This window comes from Antennarius striatus, chromosome 10 (genome assembly GCF_040054535.1).
Source record: "Antennarius striatus isolate MH-2024 chromosome 10, ASM4005453v1, whole genome shotgun sequence".
NCBI lineage: Eukaryota > Metazoa > Chordata > Actinopteri > Lophiiformes > Antennariidae > Antennarius > Antennarius striatus.
This window is the reverse complement of record NC_090785.1, coordinates 21,474,058-21,494,344: the sequence shown is the minus strand read 5'-3', so window position 1 is coordinate 21,494,344 and position 20,287 is coordinate 21,474,058. Positions and strand designations below refer to the sequence as shown.

The 20,287-nt window shown below is 47.2% G+C and overlaps 2 protein-coding genes across 4 annotated transcripts; one reads left to right on the top strand and one right to left on the bottom strand.

The window, feature by feature from the left end:
* Positions 1-382: 382 nt before the first annotated feature.
* On the top strand, positions 383-8,217 carry nocta (nocturnin a). Of its 2 annotated transcripts, XM_068326279.1 has the most exons (4): positions 383-711; positions 3,453-3,554; positions 5,467-5,751; positions 6,928-8,217. In XM_068326279.1, exons 1-4 carry the CDS (start codon positions 537-539, stop codon positions 7,794-7,796), a joined length of 1,431 nt encoding a protein of 476 aa, XP_068182380.1. In that variant the 5' UTR covers positions 383-536; the 3' UTR covers positions 7,797-8,217. The 2 variants fall into 2 exon arrangements, with proteins under 2 accessions (XP_068182380.1, XP_068182381.1); XM_068326280.1 differs by lacking the exon at positions 3,453-3,554.
* Positions 8,218-8,390: 173 nt separating this feature from the next.
* Positions 8,391-17,227, bottom strand: elf2a (E74-like factor 2a (ets domain transcription factor)). 2 transcript variants are annotated; one of them, XM_068326278.1, is made up of 9 exons: positions 16,920-17,227; positions 15,269-15,352; positions 13,758-14,031; positions 12,832-12,939; positions 12,604-12,717; positions 12,061-12,144; positions 11,697-11,889; positions 11,362-11,616; positions 8,391-11,196 (listed from the first exon to the last, which is right to left on the bottom strand). In XM_068326278.1, exons 2-9 carry the CDS (start codon positions 15,341-15,343, stop codon positions 10,659-10,661), a joined length of 1,641 nt encoding a protein of 546 aa, XP_068182379.1. In that variant the 5' UTR covers positions 15,344-15,352; positions 16,920-17,227; the 3' UTR covers positions 8,391-10,658. The 2 variants fall into 2 exon arrangements, with proteins under 2 accessions (XP_068182379.1, XP_068182378.1); XM_068326277.1 differs by having other exon boundaries at positions 8,394-11,196; positions 12,604-12,720.
* Between the last annotated feature and the right edge of the window lie 3,060 nt (positions 17,228-20,287).

The following is a 20,287-nucleotide window of genomic DNA, read 5'->3' as shown; positions in this document are numbered from 1 at the left end:
GACGCTTGAGCAGAATTTGCGTCATTCCATGTCCAAGGCACGCATTGCTCGCTGATTGGTTAGTTCATGGAAGGATACCGCCCCTTTCCACGGGGTTTCTTTCCTGTGGAAAGGTCGGAGTGGATCGAACCATTACTGACAAGAAGGGGAGGGGGGATCATATAAACCTTTATTTTTTTATTGGGCTTTTATCTGCTTGAAAATTAATTATACCAACACAACTCATTTATAACACGTGTATAATTGAATAAAGTTAATTCTAACACATTCACTGCGCTATAAAGGCGCTTTGTGTGAAGCATCATGGACCAGTCCATTATTGCCCCCCCCCCGGACCCGGCGTTCCGTGACTCGGTAGAAGTATGACGCAACCCGAGCCGGTTGTCATTCCCCTTCAGAAGTCCAGTGAGACACTTTGTTCCACCGGAAAGAGTCTCTCGTTGGGGGGCCCTCGGAGGTGTCGGGGGGGTCGCAGGTAGCGGATCGTCAGCACTGTGAACTACTTCCGGTTGTTCGTGGCTCGGACCGGACCGCGGATGATGAAGGCAGCCCGCCGGTGTTCGGCGGTGGTGAACCAGCTCTGTGTGTCCCGGAGGACTCGACCGGCAGCGGGGACACGGTGCCCCCCCGGGAGCGAAGTCACCCCGGTGGGGACGCGGACCAGAGGGACCTGCTCCCAGCCCCGGACCCCGGCCCGCGGGCCGGCTGAAGGTACTGTGTGTCACCTACTTCTCCTTCTTGACAGTCAAAGTGTGAAACAGGGTGGTGTCTAAAGCTGGGGGGGCTCAGCATCCCAACATACTCCCCATCAGTTAGCTGCCCAGATCAGACTACAGTATAGGCACGAAGGGTGACCTTTGGCCTCAGCTGTCAAACGTCATTAAAGTGTCAGCCAGCCGACCTCCTCTGGTGGGGGGTGTTAACTCATCAGAGCTGATGACGTAAGACCCCCCCCCAACTGTGTCAAACTACAGTAAGAACTAACATGTGTCCTTAGAACATGTGTCCTTAGAACATGTGTCCTTAGAACATGTGTCCTTAGAACATGTGTCCTTAGAACATGTGTCCTAAGAACATGTGTCTTTAGAACATGTGTCCTTAGAACATGTGTCCTTAGAACATGTGTCTTTAGAACATGTGTCTTTAGAACATGTGTCTTTAGAACATGTGTCTTTAGAACATGTGTCCTTAGAACATGTGTCCTTAGCACATGTGTGCTGAGAACATGTGTCCTTAGAACATGTGTCCTTAGAACATGTGTCCTTAGAACATGTGTCTTTAGAACATGTGTCTTTAGAACATGTGTCCTTAGAACATGTGTCCTTAGAACATGTGTCTTTAGAACATGTGTCTTTAGAACATGTGTCTTTAGAACATGTGTCTTTAGAACATGTGTCCTTAGAACATGTGTCCTTAGCACATGTGTGCTGAGAACATGTGACCAGGGACTTCACTGAGAACCAGGACACCTCACCAGTAGTTAATCTACAGCTAACATGTCATTTACATCTGAGATATATACACCTGTCCTTTAGATATATATATTTTAGACACATGCACTAATCATCTAGATATACAGTATATATATTTTACATATGTACACCTATCCTTTAGATATATCTTACCTGCGTATATACACCTATATTTTAGACATTCAGTATACACCTGTCATCTAGATATATATTTTAGATATGAAGTATACACTTGTCATCTAGATATATATATTTTTACATACATACACCTGTCCTTTAGATATATTTTACCTGCGTATATACACCTATATTTTAGACATACAGTATACACCTGTCATCTAGATATATATTTTAAATATATACACCTGTCAAGTAGATATGTATTTTAATATATACAATTGTCATCTATATATATACATACATATAGATGACAATTGTATATATTAAAATACATATATATATATATAATATATATAATCTATACACTGATCCTTGTTCACACAGTGAGCAACACTGTGAACAAGGATCAGTGTCAGATCATTATTGATAGAACTAATGATAGAAAACGTGTGTCACCCTGGATCTCAGGAGGATGTTTCCATGTCTTCTGTCCAGTTAAATCAAAACTCATGATCTTAAAATCTCATTTAGGACGTATTAAATCTCTAAATGCTTGCAGTTTTTCCTCGTTTAACTTAGAGATTAATCAGAAAAATGATGAAGTTCTGATTCCGTTTCTAAACCACAGATCAAACCTAAAAACATTGATTTATCCAGACAGGATGTGAGCAGTTTGTCAAACATGTGTCATGTGTTGTTTAATGAATGGACTGCTCCAGGTGATAGACTGATCCCTCTCTGAAGCTGATGCAGGTGGTGTGTGTTCTCATGCCAGGGCAGCAGTCCGAGTTCATTCAGTCCAGTCTGAACGAGGTCAGAGGTCAGCTGGTAGGACGGCTTCTGATTAATCACTGCCTGCTTGGAACAGAACACACAGTGGGCATGCTGACTCGGCAGTGGACCCAACAACCCACTGCGTTGATGTGTTCAGGCTGATTCAGGAGACTTCAGTCAAAACAATTCAAGAATGGACATTACACTTTAAAACGTGTGTGTCCCTGAGTAACAAATACACTCCTGTCAGGTCCCCGAGGGAACATCCTCATCATCGTTGTCTCTGGTCCACTTTAATGTCTGACCGTTATTTAGGAACGTCTGTGATGATAATGTGTTCAATATCCTGTCAGGAACCAGAGGAGGGTCAGCTCTGAGCTGAGGAAGGCTACACACACACACACACACAGACGCACATATACACAACACACACACACGCACACAGACGCACATATACACAACACACACACACGGACACACATATACACAACACACACACACACAGACAGACACACCTATACGCAACACAGACACACCTATACGCAACACAGACACACCTATACGCAACACAGACACACCTATACGCAACACACACACACACATATACGCAACACACACACACACATACTGTATATACACACACAACACACACACACACACATACACTGAATGCTCTGAAACATGAGTGTGAATCTGTTCTATTGTTTGTCATCACGGTATAAATCATTAGCAGAGCTGTTTATATATATATATATATATATATATATTTATATATATAACAAACAGATTTGACTAATTTTATTGTTTATTGTTTATTTGTGTGGAGAACGACTCTCCAACTGGTCCGGTTTAGATTTCAGGTCATGATCGCTAAAGGTTGAGTTCCAAAACACGACAGACTAGACTAGACTAGACTAGACTAGTGTGTGTGTGTGTGTGTGTGTGTGTGTGTGTGTGTGTGTGTGTGTGTGTGTGTGTGTGTGTGTGTGTGTGCTTGTGCGGCAGCATTCCTGATAATGTCAGTGAGTCACGTTCTGCGTGTGGAGAGTCTTGTGAGAGTCACGCTGCCTCGTTGCTACTGTCCAGCGGTGCGGCGTCCAGGGAGCAGAGAGGGATCCGTGGAGAACGTTAGGCGGATCACCCGTGGACACACCCGACCCGTGTTCCCCCTCGTCCAGCGCCGTCCAAGTGAGTACGTCTGTCGCGTCGCTGGTGGGGTTCCCCCTTCAGGAGCTGGACAGGAAGCAGCCGGTGTGACGGCATGTCGCTGGACGGCGGTTTGGAACCCACCCCCATGTGTGGACCAGGGGTGGTTCATGATGAGGTCGTCAGAAATGATGAAACCGTAGACGGTAGGAACGAACCGTAGACGGTAGGAACGAACCGTAGACGTGTGAAGGAACCATAGACGTGTGAAGGAACCGTAGACGTGTGAAGGAACCGTAGACGTGTGAAGGAACCGTAGACGTGTGAAGGAACCGTAGACGTGTGAAGGAACCGTAGACGTGTGAAGGAACCGTAGACGTGTGAAGGAACCGTAGACGTGTGAAGGAACCGTAGACGTGTGAACGAACGTGGCGCTGGCGTCCTCTAGGTGAGGCCTGTATGGTTGATCACATGACTGTGGCCCTGGACCAGGTAGGGGGGTAGGCGAACGGTCAGGACCCTACTGCTCCTGCTGCCCCTAGGACAACTGCTCCAGAGGGGAGGGCGATGGGGCTAAGAGCTGATCGCTTTGAGACGACTGTATGGTCTAACGTCTCCAGACTGCTGCCATTAAGGGCCGCGTTCAGGGGCCACATTTTACATAGTGGGGCCCAGTTCCTGTCCAGCAACCATGCATTGGTCCTCATTCAGCAGAAAGCAAACGTCTGTCCATTGTTGTCTTTGGCAAAGACATGAAAGCTTTGGAAACCAGGTATCTTACATTTTTTTATTTAAATTAGAATTTTAAACGGCGGTGTACAGAAAACTGTACATGAGCTGCTTTTAACCCTTACAGCCCTATGACCACACCCCCGTGATCAGATCACATAATGTTTTTAAACCATTCTTGACAAATAAAGTCTGTCACGTGGATTGCTGGGCGAATGTTTACGTGACAGTATAGATGCGAAACTGTCGTCCGGTTTTTATTTGTAGCGACTGACCACGGAAAACCGGGGATATGATCGTTTACATTTGATCTAAGAAAAGCGCTTCAAACGGCCTCATATCGTCAGACGGCAGACGCCGTGTTTCTGTCCATGTAGTCGCCATCGTACAAGCGGTGATGCGTGTATTCACGTGATTCGAACATGTCTCGCGATTTGTGCATTTTGTCGTGACGCAAACATACGTCACAATTCACGCATTTCACGTTGCACTGTGTCTTAGATTGAAAAACCCCTTTGAAGAGTGGCATAAGTGACACAAACTGTATATAATTATGTTAGAAGCCTATGGCAAACTTTTTGAAGCTCAAAATCAATTCCATGAGCATGTTTTTGGTTTTTATGCGCAATAAAATACCATTTTTCCATTTCCGAGTTTGACTGTGTGTGTCTATTTTGCCCCAATGTGTCAATATAATAAGTTATAAGGACATAATAACTATCTCTTCATATAGCTGAAGTTGTGCTGAAGATAAACATACCAAGCATGGGTATGATAAATCATTTTAATGTAGTATAGAGATACAAATATCAAAAGTACCAAAAAACAGCCAAAGTAGGTCAGAGATGTAACGGTTAATGACCAGCTTTAAAACATTTAATATTACAGCATGTGCAACAGTTAAGACTCTTGAGCTCCATTGAGCCCCATCCTGGTGACGCTTTAGCTCCGTGAAGGTTCCCTGGTTTGGTTCTGCTGCTGATGAAACGTTGGTAGAACATCCGACCACACAGCAGCTCTGAGGCCTCCAGCTGCTGCTGGCTGGTGGACAGAAGAACAACAGGAACCTTCTTGCAGGCAGTGGAACGCTTTAGCTGACTTGATGGCATTGTGCACCAGTTTGATGGGACGCGTTCACAGGATGTTCTCATTCACACTGTGATAACGGCTCCGTCTCTGCATTACACTGACAGCACACTGACCACGCCTGTTTCCTCCCCATCAGTTGGTCCAATGGGCAGCAACAGCAGTAGCCGTTTTTTTGGAACATTGGCCCAGTCACTGAACAGCGCCCAACCAGACCCATACCTGGAGGAGAATCCAGACCGGGACCCGGACCTGGACCCAACTCAGATGGACCCAGACCAGCTGCTCAGAGAGTGTGAGGAGGCCCTTCAGAGACGTCCGGCCCGGCCACGCCGGGACCTGGTCCACCTCAACGGCATGGTGCCCTGCAGGCACAAGCCCAGCGCCCCCATCCGGATCATGCAGTGGAACATCCTGGCTCAAGGTAAGGGTCTGTGGGCGGGATGGTGGGTCTGGGAGGACACCAGTGACGTAGAAATGTAAAGATAGACCCCTTGGACTCAGCAACTGTATAACATGTATGAACCCTCAGGGACCTATTAAAATGGCTACACGTTACCTAACCGTGTCACAAAAGGGCCGTCTCATAGAAGTGTAACAAAAAATGTAATACAGAATACAGAGTTTTTTTTCTTTCAATGCTTCAGAGCTTTCCATTACTTCAGACCTATCAATAGATATAAAGTTCATTATATATCTTTTAATATTAAATGTGTTTGTATGGAATTAGCCATTAGAACCCTGTTTGTCTTCAAATGGGAAAATCACAACTATTGGATGAATGTAAAAACATGTTTTTGAAGGTATGTAAACACAGACAGTGGGTCTGTGTCTGGGTTGTGGGGTGATTGTGGGGGCAGTGTCTTGCTGCAGACAGTGAAGATCATGTTTTATTATAACATGTCAGCATTATTGTATATAGTAATATATATCATATACATATAGTATGTATATATATATATATATATATATATATATATATAATATATGCTTATAGTATGTGATTATAATGTGAGTCATTTGGACCATTTTTGACCATTTTGGGTATTGTGTGTACACAGTGAAAATCTGCTATTCTATACACTTCCAATGACAGGCATTAAGGAATTTAGAAAATAAAGATGAAAGAAAATTACTTGCAAAATTTCATATATTTAGCCTTTTTATTGAGAGAGAAACACATAAAAGCAACAAAAATGTCACTTTTGGGCCCAAACGGTTCCCAAGGGTTAAGATTAGCATAGGTTTGTCCTCATGGTGTAAGAGCAGCCCTACAGAACTGTTAACCTGCCTTTAGCTCCGTTTGACTGCATCCACACTATCCAATGCTCTGTTCCCACATAAACAGCATGTGATCTGGCCACAAAGCAAACACCAGAGTCCAGGGAGCTATATTTAGTCTCTCAGTTGTGTGTTGTGGGTGTAACATGAATAACCTGACCCAGTAACACCTCGCATACCCTTCAGAAACCAACGCACCTGCACAAGGGGCAATACTATTCACCGTTATCCGTCCTCACTGAGGGACAGGTGTGTGTGGGTCCTGACAGGTGTGTGTGGGTCCTGACAGGTGTGTGTTAACGTCTGTCCTTCTGTCCAGCTCTCGGCGAGGGGAAAGACGGCTTCATCCGCTGTCCACTGGAGGCTCTCAACTGGCAGGAAAGAAAGTACCTGATCCTGGAAGAGATCCTCACCTATCGCCCAGACATCCTGTGTCTACAGGAAGTAGACCACTACTATGACACTCTCCAGCCAATCATGGCCAGCCTGGGTTACCATGGCAGCTTCCTGGCCAAGCCGTGGTCTCCATGTTTGGACGTAGAGCGGAATAATGGTCCCGATGGCTGTGCTCTGTTTTACCGCCGCTCTCGCTTCGCCCTCCAGGCCACGGCTCACCTGCGTCTGTCGGCCATGATGCTGCCCACCAACCAGGTGGCCATCGTCCAGACGCTGAGCTGCCAGCTCACGGGCCAGCGGCTGTGTGTGGCCGTCACCCACCTGAAGGCTCGCAGCGGCTGGGAGAGGCTGCGGAGCGCCCAGGGCGCCGACCTGCTGCAGAGTTTATGCAGCATCACGTCACAGGGGGGCAACGGCACCCGGATGGGGGCGACGCAGAGCGCCGTCCCGTTGGTGGTGTGTGGCGACTTCAACGCAGAGCCCACCGAGGACGTGTACCGGCGCTTCAGCTCCTCCCCCCTGGGCCTGAACTCCGCCTACAAGCTGCTAAGTTGTGACGGACAGACGGAGCCGCCCTTCACCACGTGGAAGATCCGCCCCACCGGAGAGAGCCGCAGCACTCTGGACTACATCTGGTATACCCATGATGCTTTGAGTGTGGATAGCGTGCTGGACATTCCCACGGAGGAGCAGATCGGCCCAGACCGCCTGCCCTCCTACCACTACCCCTCTGACCACCTATCACTGCTCTGTGACATCAGCTTCAGGGAGGAGCCTCACAGGCTGATGTAAGTTGTCTGCACCAATAGAAATCCAGATTCTACCGTTTACTGTCACTCAGAGTGACGAAAGGACGTACAGGATGGGGCGGAGTCTAAATGGAGGACAGTAGAGAAACGACACGTTGGGACGTCGCTTGAAGTCCTTGAAGTTTTTCTGAATTGTGGAGGATTTCCCGCTGAGCTGGGATCTGCTGATATTTGGGAAATGAACTGCAGTTATTTATTGTTTCTTTTACTGTTAATATTTCGTCTTTAAATGAGCCGCCCTGCTTCATAGCAGTTAGCAATCGACAGCCCTTCCACATTGTTTCAGACTGCATATCTTTATGCTGAAGTACTCCTGGAGGGTTGGTCAGCTGGATGGTGGGAACCGTGACAATGGTGCCTTGATGCTACTTGATGAAATAAAATCACCTTGTTTTTTACTCTTATTGTAGTCCTGTTTGATTTCCTGCATCCTGTTTGTGCTTCACTTAGTGCCTCTTCCCAACTCAAAGACGTTACACACATGTAGTTGTTGACAAAAAACACTAGATTATATACGTTAGCTAAACTCAATCAAGTTTTATTTATAAAGCGCTTAATCATGGCAACAGACATTTCAAAGCGCTTTAACAGACAGAGAAATCCAACTGAACCCTCCAGAGAAAGTATAAGCAACAGCAACGGGGAAAAACTCCTTCATTGAGGAAGAAACTCCGGGCAGGACCCAGACTGTTTTGGTCGGCCATCCGCCTCGACCGGTTGGGCAGAAAAATACAATTTAGATAAGGACAGGGTAAGAGATAGAGAGTGGCAGATAGGCCAGATAGTGTCTTTATGGCTAAGGTTGGGCAATTTGATCCTTAAACTATGGACATTTAGTTCATAGAGCAAACGTGTTTAAACATTTTAATAGCGACATATAGAGATAGCATTAACGGTCTCACTGTGTAGCTACCAGCACAGCTAGTCAAGCCGTTGGCCAATCCATGGTGAGGCTCGGCTGGCTGGTGCCTCACCGCAGGTCTCTGATCAGTATTATAGCGGTAAATGTCACTGGTCCCATTATTCTTGTTGATATCTTGTCTCTGGTGAACTCTGGTGGACACTCGTGTTCTGAGCGTTACTTTTGTAGACAAGTATGACTCAAGTTTCAACATGACACTTGTCCCCATTCTCAGAGCCAGATCTATAAAAATATCTGTCCAGGTGTTTTTTTACAGAAGAACCTGTCCCAGCGGTCCTGACCTCGGTCGTGTCCTCCACGTGATCAGTGTCCATCTGGTGAATGTCCATCAGTGAGTCGGACCTGTCTGATGGACAACAAGGCAAAGTCCTGCGGCTCAGTTCCAACATGTGGTGGCAAGCCAGAAGCTTCTGGGGGGAGACAGTCATCTGATGAGGTTCTGCTTCACACACGGTTCTGGACTGTTGTCTCATCAGCAGTGAACAAATGTTTAGTCAGTAGGAACTCAAACTGAAAGGCAGCCAGAACAGCAGCATTGTCCTCATGTCTTCATTTAGGTGTCATATTGCTTCTAAAGTTCCACAGCTCTTCATTTTAAAGCCCTGGATTACGTCCTGCCAGTCTCCAGCTGCTGTCCAACATGAACTGAAGCCGATCCTAGGATCTACATTTAAACTCCAGAGCAGCGACGACGCGCTGTGTGACCTGATGTTGTCGTATCCACACACACACCTGTGTAATAACCACTGTTCAATCAGCGTCTTGATGCGTTCCAACTGTGAGACGGACGGTTGAACTCTATAACCTGCTTCAACCGACTGGTTAACTGGTTAACTACAGTTTTCAAACTTATTATTTTATCTGCACTCATGAAAAATGAGGGTAATTTGTGTATGAAATCAAACTATTCAGCTCATTTTAAACGCCAGTTCCCGTTTTATGAATTTCACGTTGTAATCACATCAAATATGAGAACATATTTGAATCTGACCTCTGACCTTTTTATTTTTTATTTCGTCATGAACTCATCTTCAACGCCCGGTTCAGACTTCAGCATTGTGTGAATAACATTTCCTCAGTAGCCGTGTTCACCCCCCTCCAGGCGTCTGCACCTCTTCCTCTCAGGCGTCATCGGTTGTTAATACGTGTTCAGCAGCGCAGCGCCCCCTTGTGGTCTGACCTGCAGCTCTGACTGAAGACCAAAGAACACAACTTGACGCAGTTTTAGTCCATATTTGTTTTTTTATAATACATATTTAAGTAAAATCTACTTCAATACACTGGTAGTACAAGAAAAAAATAGTATATTATACTTCAGATGTGGAACACACCGCTGACTTCTCATCCTGACGCAGACATCCATCACTCCCTTTCTATGAACAGTAAAAAAGACAAATGTGTGTGTGTGTGTGTGGGGGGGGGGTGACAACAATCTGCTGGACAATGGCAAACAAGGACACAAAGGGTGTGTTGTGTGTGTGTGTGACGACATGTGAGCGGGACACACCTCCGAGTATCAAAAATCATCTTTACATTTACAACAAAAACTCTCGTCAGGCGTTTTATTTTACATTCCGTTACAAAAAAGGACTGTTTTCATTTACAATCTAAGGCTGTCCCTGTGTGTGTGTGTGTGTGTGTGTGTGTGTGTGTGTGTGTGTGTGTGTGTGTGTGTGTGTGTCTGTGTGTGTCTGTGTGTGTGTACACCAGTCCCTTTGATCCTCTGTGGGTTTGCAGCAGTGACAGCATCACCCTTCAGACCAACGTCAGTCTGACAGCCTGAGCCAATCAGAGCGCACCTCTGCTCTGCTGTGGGAGGGGTTTGTGGGGGGGGTTTGGGGGGTCCTGCACTTCCATAGCAGTGTCCACAGTCACTTCCTGCCCCCCCCCCCCCCCCCGGCGGCTTGGCTCCGGGCAGAGGTCTCAGGACGACAGGCTTTGCACTGGTGCTGCTGGCGGACTGGAGGGGGGCGTGGCCTCAGACGCCACCTCTGATTGTGCTGCCTTGGGTTGGCTGGGGGTTGTGGGCGGGGCCGGGTGAGGCTGGCTGACCTGGACGGACAGCTGAGGCAGTGGCTGGGCCACCGCTGCCGGTTTAGCCAGGATGAGCTGCTGCGGGGGCCGCGCCGCCGTCAGCTGGACGGGGGGCGCGGCGGCGGCGGGTTTGGCCTGCGCTACGTGCGTCGCTACGGGTTTAGCGTGGATGACCTGCGTGACCTGACCAGAGGGGTTGGACTGCATGAGCGCCGCCAGCTGATTGGCTGGGATGGTGATGATGGTGATCTTCTCCCCGGCTTTGGAGCCCGCTGGCAGCATGGTGGGCAGAGCCTGAATGACCAGTTTGGGGGGGGCGCTGGTCGACGCGTTGGCTATCGGGACCCCCGTGGTGAGGATGGAGGAGGAGTTTAGCGTCACCTGACCCAGGGAGTTGGTCATCACCACCGGCATGGCTCTGATGGGCCTGCAGCGAAACGGGAGATGAGAGATTCAGGCTGGTCTCCATGGAGACGCCTCAACATCAGCACCAGCCAGCAGTGATGACTCTAAACGTGGCCTGACCAACAACAAAATCTAACCACACGCTGGAGGAAACGACCTGCACACACACACACACACACACACACACCTGGTGGCGGCGTTGCTGGGGATGACGGTGACATAGGTCTGCTGGGACTGGGGGGCGGTGGAGGCGTTGGTGCTCAGGCTGACGGAGCCCTGCTGGTGCGCCGGGTGCTGGCTGGACATCACGCCCTCGCCGTCCTCCACCTCGTCTCCGTCGTCCTCGTCTTCGATCACCCGGATGTTCTTGGGCATCTCTTTGAACTGGTAGGCCAGGCGCTGCCCCTCCACCTTCGCCAGGATGCCGCGCTGGTAGTAATACCTGCACACACACACACACACACACACGTTACAGGACAGGCACAAATGGCAGGGGTGGTGTTGGTAGTGAGGAAACCTGACCTCAGAGCCCGGCCCATGGTCTCATAGTTCATGTCGGGCTTGTTCTTGTGTTTGCCCCACAGTCTGGACACGGCCTTGGAGTCGACCAGCTTGAAGATGCCCTTCTCCCTCTGCATCCACTTGATGTACCTGGGGCAGGTGTTCTTGTCCTGCAGCAGCTCCAGCAGGAACTCCCACAGGTAGGTCGTGTTGCCTTCAAGGACGCACAGAATGACATGGTGAATGCCTGCCACCCCCCTGTAGAAAACACGCTTTTCAACGGGGGGGGGGCACATTGGGGGGGTGGGGGAGATCGATGGGTACCAATAGCTGGCAGTGAAAGAGTTAACAATCGAGGATGAAAAAAAAAGAAGCTGCGACCGACCTTTACCCTCTCTCTGCCTCTTCTTGATACCGAGGTCAAAGGAGCCGTTGGAAGCAGGCTGATGTGTCTTGGGCTTTCGTCCACCTGTAAAACACACACACACACACACACACTAGCCTACAGTGAACAGCTGGGGTACCGTGATCACGTGACAAAAGCAACACCAAACATGGCCGTCAGAGACTGACTGGAACATCCTGCGACACCCCAGAATTCAACATTTTACCCCGACCTACACGTTTTTGTGCCTCTAGCCTCCTGAAAATGTTGCTTTTTATTTTCTGATTTTATCGCATCAGGTTTCAGAGATGTGGACCTAAAAAGTTTTAAAAAGTTAAAATTTGACCTTGACCTAGTTTTTCAAGGTCAAGGCTGCGATCTAATTTTCATCCTCTTGCCTCCCTGAAAATGACGCCTTTTTTGTTTTGTCTATCTCATCCGGTTCCTGAGATATGTGCAAAAAAATATACAACAGTTGAAATGTCCATCCCCTGCTGCCTGAATGAGGGGCTTTTTCTGTCTGAAACGGTTGTGGAGACTGACCTCCTCTCTTCTTCTTGGCGGCCGGTTCACAGTCAGGAGCAATGGGGAAGGAGTCCTCCTCGATGGGCCCACACTCTGTGGACACCTCCACCACCGTCTCCATCATCACGTCCTCTGCTGGAGGAGCAACCAGCACTACTGTTAAGGTCACCTCTGACACACGGCTTTAATTGTGGCCCCCCATGTGCCCCGGTGACCAGTGGGCTGGCAGTGGAGGAAGCGCTTCACCTGTGTTGCGTTCGTTGTGCAGTCCTCCAGGAGACTCCATGTGGAGAAGAGCCTCCGCTGCCTCGAACGTCTTGTCGAAACACACCATGTCGTGACTCGACATCTCCACTGAGAAGAGGAGCAGAGAGAAGGCTGTCAGTACACGCACACACACACACACACACACCCACACCCGCACACACACGCCCACGTGACACACTCCCTGAGGAGATGCACACCTGTGACCTCCAGGAACACACCGGAGCAGCTTCTGCCAGTCACAACAGATTCTGTTCACTGCAACCTCGAATGTTTTGAAAGGTTCACTTCCTTGTTTGAGATCTGCCGAGGCAGTCTGCTCCTCCCTTCCTGTTTCCTGTAAACTGGTCTACATGTCGGTCTAGATTCCTGCCAGCAGGGGGCACCCTGAGCCGTGTCCTACACTTCAACAGCCGCTCCGGGGAGGAAGAGGAGCGCTGCCCTGTGGGATCTCAGTCCCAGAACGTAACGGACCCAGAAACCAGGGGATCGTTTCTGGACATGAACAGGGGGCCGTAAGAATACAAGAAATAAAGCTGATCAGACGTCAAACAAGATCTACTAATGAAATGAGTCACTGGTAACACAGTGTGTGTTTAAAATCAGGTATAACGTGTGCAGCTGGTCCAGAGGACGAGAACTGTGTCCAGTATTTGCAGGATAGTGTGTGTGTGTGGGGGGGTGGGTGAACAACAGGTGGGATCCAAATCAAATCCTAAGGAATGTGAAGTGGGACGGCTCCCTCACTGATCTCGAGTCAGTGACAGGAAGTGAGACGCATTCATGCACAGACAGGACGGGGCTGGACAACACACTCTACATGGTGCAAATCTCACTCCCCCTCACAAGTGATTTAAAACAAAACAGAAAAATCTTTCTCAGCCTCGGCCCCCAGGGGTGCGGCTCACCGGTCTCGGCCACCTCGGTGACCACTTCCTGCTCCTCCGCCACGTCCTGCATCAAGTAGGTCTCGTCGTCGTAGACCAGGACCTGGGCTGAGTAGCACTCCTCCACCTGGGCGCTGGGGACCTCCTCCACGATCACAGCCGGACAGCCTTCCTCCTGCAGCACCACGCCCTCCTCATCCTCCACGTCGCCCTCGATGATCACCGCCTCGATCTCCTGCTGGACCACCTCTTCCTCCTCCTCCTCCTCCTCCTCCTCAGCAGGCGGCTGCTCACACTGAACACAGAGGGGAGAGGTGTGAAGACGGAAGGTTTTTAAGAGCGTCACTGCGTCCCAAGTCACACCCGTTACCTTGGTGATTACTATGTTACTGACACGAGCCAACTGAACCAGGCCCACGGTGACATCAGATTTCATCTCATTCTTTAGAGAAATCATCGTGTTGAAGTCATTTACTTGAAATATTTTAAACAGGAAATTGACAGCAGTACCACAAATGATGTTAATCTCCCCTCGCAGGTCGGACCTGGGACAGAACTCTTTCGCAACAAGTCATGAGACAAAATTCTAGTCAGAATATTTGATCATTAGTTATTTGTTTGTTTGTTGAGGGGGAGGGGTCGTTATGGTGCCGCATGTTGAACGATCATCAAACTAGTTTGATTTAAACTTCTTTTCGATTATTCGGCCGTTTAATCATCAGAGAAGGTGAATGATAGTCAACTACGTAACCAGAAATACTAGCCAGTTAAACATATTTTCATATTATTAGTGTACACGTAGTGAATGTGTCATCGCTTCCCAGTGAAATTTAGTTACTTATTATTTTATTTTGTAATTCATTTATTTGAATGAAAATCAGATTATCTGACGTTATCAGAGCTGCTTTACTGCGTAACCGTAACCCACCAAGCCACAAATAAGGGTTAAATGCCAAATATCAAATATTCATTCATTCATCTGAAAGTAATCCCCCAGCTCAGAGCTCTACCCCCCCCCCACACACACACACAGACACACCTCCAAGTTACAATCGCAGACTGTCTAAAGGACGCTGCAGTGACATTATGACATTTTATCTCCATCCACTTTCCTCAAAGATAGAATCTCTTTATATGTGTGCACATTTATCAGCTCGTCACTCCGCCAAAACTAATTCCTAGGAGAAAAAAATCACAAGGCCATACCCTTTTTGTTGCCGTGTCCTTTAATTATGCTCAACTGTCTGTTTTATGTATGCTTTTCTTTTCTTTTTTTTTACACTAGTTGAAAGTTAAAACGTCCATTTAAACTTAATGAAAATGTGTAATTCGATGTTTTTTGCAGATAAAATATTTTTACAAAAAAAAACAACATGCAATTATATTTTTGCGTTGTCTTTATTGTTGCATGTTTTTTACTCAATATTAATCATAACAGAATTGAACAGATCGCTGTCATGTGAACGAGGTCAAAAGCTGAATTCACTCCAGCAACCAATCAGTGAGCAGATCAGTGGGAGCTGTGGGCCTACCTGTTGGGGCTCCTCCACCACAGTGACATACTCCACTATGTTCCCACCACCGTCTGACACCACCACAGAGGTCATCACTCATTCCTGTGAAACAACAGTACAGCATTGTCAGGATGGATTATAAATATGGCAATCCCATTCATGTCCTGTGTGTGTGTGTGTGTGTGTGTGTGTGTGTGTGTGTGTGTGTGTGTGTGTGTGTGTGTATCATATGAACCCCTCCCGGGGCACCTGTTGTTCTTATGATTCAGTCTCAGTAACATTTTTTTTTCTTCAAAAAAGCACATCACAGGGTTACTCAACATAATCTGCTACATGAGGATTCTAAGAGCTTCAACAAGAACCACTTCAATGGTTCAATAGATAGATAGATAGATAGATAGATATACTTTATTAATCCCGGAGGAAATTGCAATGTCACTGCAATAATCCAGAACACACTACCAGTCACAGAAAGGGCCCTCACACACCCACAATAAGAGACGTCTTAGTAGTGGAGTTAGACTTCAGTTTAACATCACACACACGCCGTATTCAGTGCGACAAAAGAAGTCACATGTCCTACTACAACTTCACTGTGTTTGATACAAAAAGGACAAGTCATCACTGATTGGTCATGCAGCTCTATCAGACCAGCATCTGATCCTCTGCTTGTGCACAGCAGAGGGACCAGAACCCACAACCCACCGTGTTTCTGGATCAACACCAGAGTCACTGATGCTCCACCTGAGGCTGTGGTGAAAGCCACGACCAGGTCTGACTGCTCTATCTTATTATTCATTTTTTATTTTACATACTGAATTAATCCCCTAAGAGAAATTAAGTGGCAGGAACAGGAACCAAGACATTTAAATGAAAAACACTCAGACAGAGCAGGAACAGAAAACGATTGTTTTTCCTCTTTATTTCACTTTGTAAACAACGATGACACTAAATGCGTTTTACGTCACACCTCCTTCCGTGACGCGTGAAATGATCAGTAAATAATAATAATAAATAATGCTAATAATTATAAGAAATATTTTGCATGATGATAGACTTTCTTACACTAATGCAGTTACAAAAACCTACCTAGTTAAATAAATAACTTAACTGTGAACACACTGAACACACGTAGTTTCCTTTTAACAGCCGCCTGGATTCCAGCTTCACCTCATTTGCAAATGAAGCTGTCATGCTGGCTGAACGCCAACACGTTTTGTTCCAAAACAAAGAGTTCCTCACCTGTCAGAGAGCAGCAGAGCCCCCCCAGCCCCGCTCCCTCCCCACCGTCACTGCTGTTTACTTTCTGCGCGGCTTTGCGCGTCCAAATGATCGCTAAACGATGCCGTAGCTAACGGCAGCTAGCTTGTGCTACGTACCCTAGACACTCTTGCTAACATTATATAACTTCCCGTCTCCGATGCAACAGAAGGAACAAAGAGCGCCTTCTGTCCTTAAAAGGAGAGAAACAAACCAAACAACTGAGCAAATGCTAACAAAATAGTTATGGAGGTAGTTAGCAGCTAGCTAGCTAATGTGTGTAGACGTAAAAGCAGTTTAAACTCCTGGTTGAAGAAGTCAGTGAGGGGCACAAAGAGTGAATTCGGGTATCTGAGGTGGAGTTGTGTGGGTTCGCAGCCCGGTCCCGCGTCGGGGCTCCGGTCCTCACCTTGTTTGGCTTTTGGTCGTGAAAAGTCAGCTCCACGGCTAAAGTCAGCGGGCCTGGCGTTAGCCGACGGCGGCAGAGCGGGCTAGGCCAGGGGGACCGCCTCGCTTCCGCTTTGTCTTCTGACCGTCAATAATTCCTCTGCAGAAGGTAGAAGACGTCCGCGCTGAACCCCACCGGCTGAGAGCGGATCCAGGCCCAGAAGGGGTGTTTTGGTCGGTGCTCGGTGCTATCCTTTAGCTTTCCGGCGCGCCGCCTCTTCGCCACAACGGATCCAGCGGGTCAAAGCACAAACCGTGGTGACGTCACGAGAACAAATGCGTTATTTTCCTCCGCCACAGTTTGCTCTAGTCCCGCCCCTTTGTGCTGTGATTGGCTGATACAAACTCCAAAAAAATCCATCCTTCAAATAGATTTTATTGAAAAAGTTGTCAATGAAAGATAAATATATGTAAAATGTAAGCAACATAACATAACAGGATATTCGGGAAACCTTGAAAGTTATTTTTAGGAGGTGATTGAAGTTGTAAAATAGAAGAGACGCGTCCGTGGACGTGGAGGCGCAGAGAAGGGCAGTGGGTTCACCAGGAGTTAATTTCACTTTAAATTCTGTTTAAAGACAACAACAACTCAGCATCAGGAAAAGGTTGTGGCTTGGATTTAATCATTATTACATGGAAAAAGTTATGGAGTCAAATCAGCTAATATCCGCTCTGGTCAGCTTTTATGAGCTCCCGCTCAAGGGATCCAGTCCCAGCCACTTACAGAGCAGCGGTCCGCGTCAGTCACGTGACGGAAGAGAGGGGCTCTTGGGTAGAAAAGGTGTCCAGCAGGGGGCGACATGCACCGGGGGTTTGGCTCGATATCATTTCCACTCCCCACACTTATGTTACATCTAATGGCGGTTCATTTCACCTTTACCTTCACTGCTACTCTATCCAAAACATTGATTTTATGTGCAATAATTTAATTATAGGAACATTTTGAATACACGAATGTAGATGAGGAGTGAATAAATAATGGATCCAATGTAAAAGCGACTTTGAGTGTCCAGAAAAGCGCTTAATAAATCTAATCCATGTTTTTGTTTCTTTCTTTATGAGTCATAAAGTTTATATATTTATTTATTCATTCATTCATTCATTCATTCATTCATTCATTCATTCATTCATTCATTCATTCATTCATTCATTCATTCACATTCCTCGCCAAAGACGCCAACACCAGTTCTGGGTCAGACCGGGATACGCTGTCTGCTGGCGGGAGAACTCAGTGATGGGTGCGCTTGGTTTTTAATACCAATACATTTGTTTTCATATGTTTGGTGTGAAGTCTGATATTATTGTTTTATCGTGGAATTTCCACGGGTTTCTGCTACACTAGAATAGAATTGAATAGCTTTTAATTGTATTCATACACAAATGCACATTCATTCACTCATTTTAACAATCCCTTAATCTGCCACAAGTCTACAAAGAAATTTAAAAGACAATTCTCAGAAGACAGGTGCAGAAACAAGTCAATTATATAAATATATTTGCAATGAGCCAACAAGAATGTAATGTGCAGCAGAAAGCTCGATAGCAGCCGTGGGAACAAACACACTGCACAGAGGACATGGTTGGAAGAACGGTCCAACAGCGTAGCGACATTTACTTTGTTCAGTACTCTGTTGGTGTGTCTAGAGGTTTGGGGTGTGAATGGTCCCTAGTGATGCTTGTGGACCTACGCAGACATCTGGTGTTGTGGATGTATGACAGAGAGGATAACTGTACACCTACGACTTTCTGCGCTGACTTCCTGACCCTTTCCAGAGTCTTCCTGTCAGCCTGAGAGCAGTTGTTACACCATAGGAGGATGTTGTTGGTGAGGATTCTCTCTACAGAACACCTGTAGAAGGACAGCAGCAGGTCCTGGGAGACGTTTACTCTTCTCAGGGACCTTAGACAGTACAGGCACTGTTGCGCCTTTTTCACAAGGGCATCGGTGTTAGTGCCCCATATAAGGTCCTGTGAGATGTGTGTTTCCAGGAACTTGAAGTCGCTGACCCGTTCCACCAGGTCCCCTCAGATTAGAAGACGGGAGATCCTCCCTCCTCCTGAAGTCCACCACCCTCTCCTTGGTTTTCGAGGAGTCCAGTTCCAGGTTGTTGAGGGAGCACCAGGTGGTGAGGTTCAGGACCTCCTCCCTGTAGGCTGACTCATTATTATTTGTAATCAGACCCATCACATTAATGCCGTCAAGAACTTTGACGAAGAATTTACTGCTGTTGATCGGGGTGCAGTCGTGGGTGTACAGGGTGTACAGCATTGGAGTGAGCACACAGCCCTGGGGGTCCCAGTGCTCACAGCCAGGGTTGAGGCGTAGTAACCCCCCAGTCGGACTGACTGCCTGCGGTTTGTGAGAAAAACTCCCGATCCATGAGCGGGTGTACTCGTCGATACCCAGACTCTACAGTTTGGACAACCGTCTGCTCGGAACAAATGTGTTAAAGGCAGAACTGAAGTTTATGAACAACATCCTCACATAACTGACGGCACGGTGGCATAGTGGTTAGCACTGGTGCCTCACAGCAAGAAGTGTCATGGGTTTAAAACCCAGTATTCCCAGCATGGCCTTTATGTGTAGACTTTGCATGTTCTCTCCGTACCTGAAGGGGTTTTCTCCCCATCATCAGGACAAACATGCGTCTAAGGAATATTGGGTTGTAGCGGTGGCGGCTCAGGACCATCTCTCCACACTAGCCTTGAAATTTCTTTGTACATTTGTACAATGACAATAAATGCTTCTTCACACCTCGCATAACGGTTCAGGGGTTCGTCCCTCAGTCTTTCTGGCATTAAGCTGCCTTCACCCACTTGATGTCCCTCTTCAGGTTGGATCTGCTTCCATGTCTCTAGACCCTAAGGCAGAATGTCGTTCCCTCAGCAGTTCTTCCATCCGCTGTTTCCTGTTTGGATAATGCCTGAACATCTTCTCCTCAGTGACATTATCCTCCCCCGTTTTAACATAAAACCGAACAGTGGATGTGTAGTAGTAGGTCTGGAAGCAGTCCTGTAGTTGCGGGATGGCATTTTCTGACCAGACCCGTAAGGTTCTTACCTCAGCCGGTGTTCTCTTTATGAGGGGTCTGTATGCTGGGATATAAACCTTATCTTGCACGTTAATGACCCATCGTTGAACATGTAACACGCTGATAAAATTTAGGAAGCACAGTTCTTAAGTCCACATGATTAAAGTCTCCAGTGACTATGCACATGCCATCCTGGTGTGCAGACTGTTGTTTGCTAACAGGGTCTAGCAGGGTCTTTAATGCTATGTTAGCATTAGCATTGGGTGGTGTGTACACAGCCTTGTGTCAGTTGGAAGTT

Excerpts from the sequence above, each read along its gene's own strand:
- nocta (XM_068326279.1), top strand. The coding sequence starts at position 537 with ATGATGAAGGCAGCCCGCCGGTGTTCGGCGGTGGTGAACCAGCTCTGT. Across the intron at positions 712-3,452 it reads GGCCCGCGGGCCGGCTGAAG|CGGTGCGGCGTCCAGGGAGC; the intron begins GTACTGTGTGTC and ends GCTACTGTCCAG. Across the intron at positions 5,752-6,927 it reads GTGGAACATCCTGGCTCAAG|CTCTCGGCGAGGGGAAAGAC; the intron begins GTAAGGGTCTGT and ends CCTTCTGTCCAG.
- elf2a (XM_068326277.1), bottom strand. The coding sequence starts at position 15,343 with ATGACCTCTGTGGTGGTGTCAGACGGTGGTGGGAACATAGTGGAGTAT. Across the intron at positions 14,032-15,268 it reads TGGTGGAGGAGCCCCAACAG|TGTGAGCAGCCGCCTGCTGA; the intron begins GTAGGCCCACAG and ends CTCTGTGTTCAG. Across the intron at positions 11,617-11,696 it reads ACCATGGGCCGGGCTCTGAG|GTATTACTACCAGCGCGGCA; the intron begins GTCAGGTTTCCT and ends GTGTGTGTGCAG.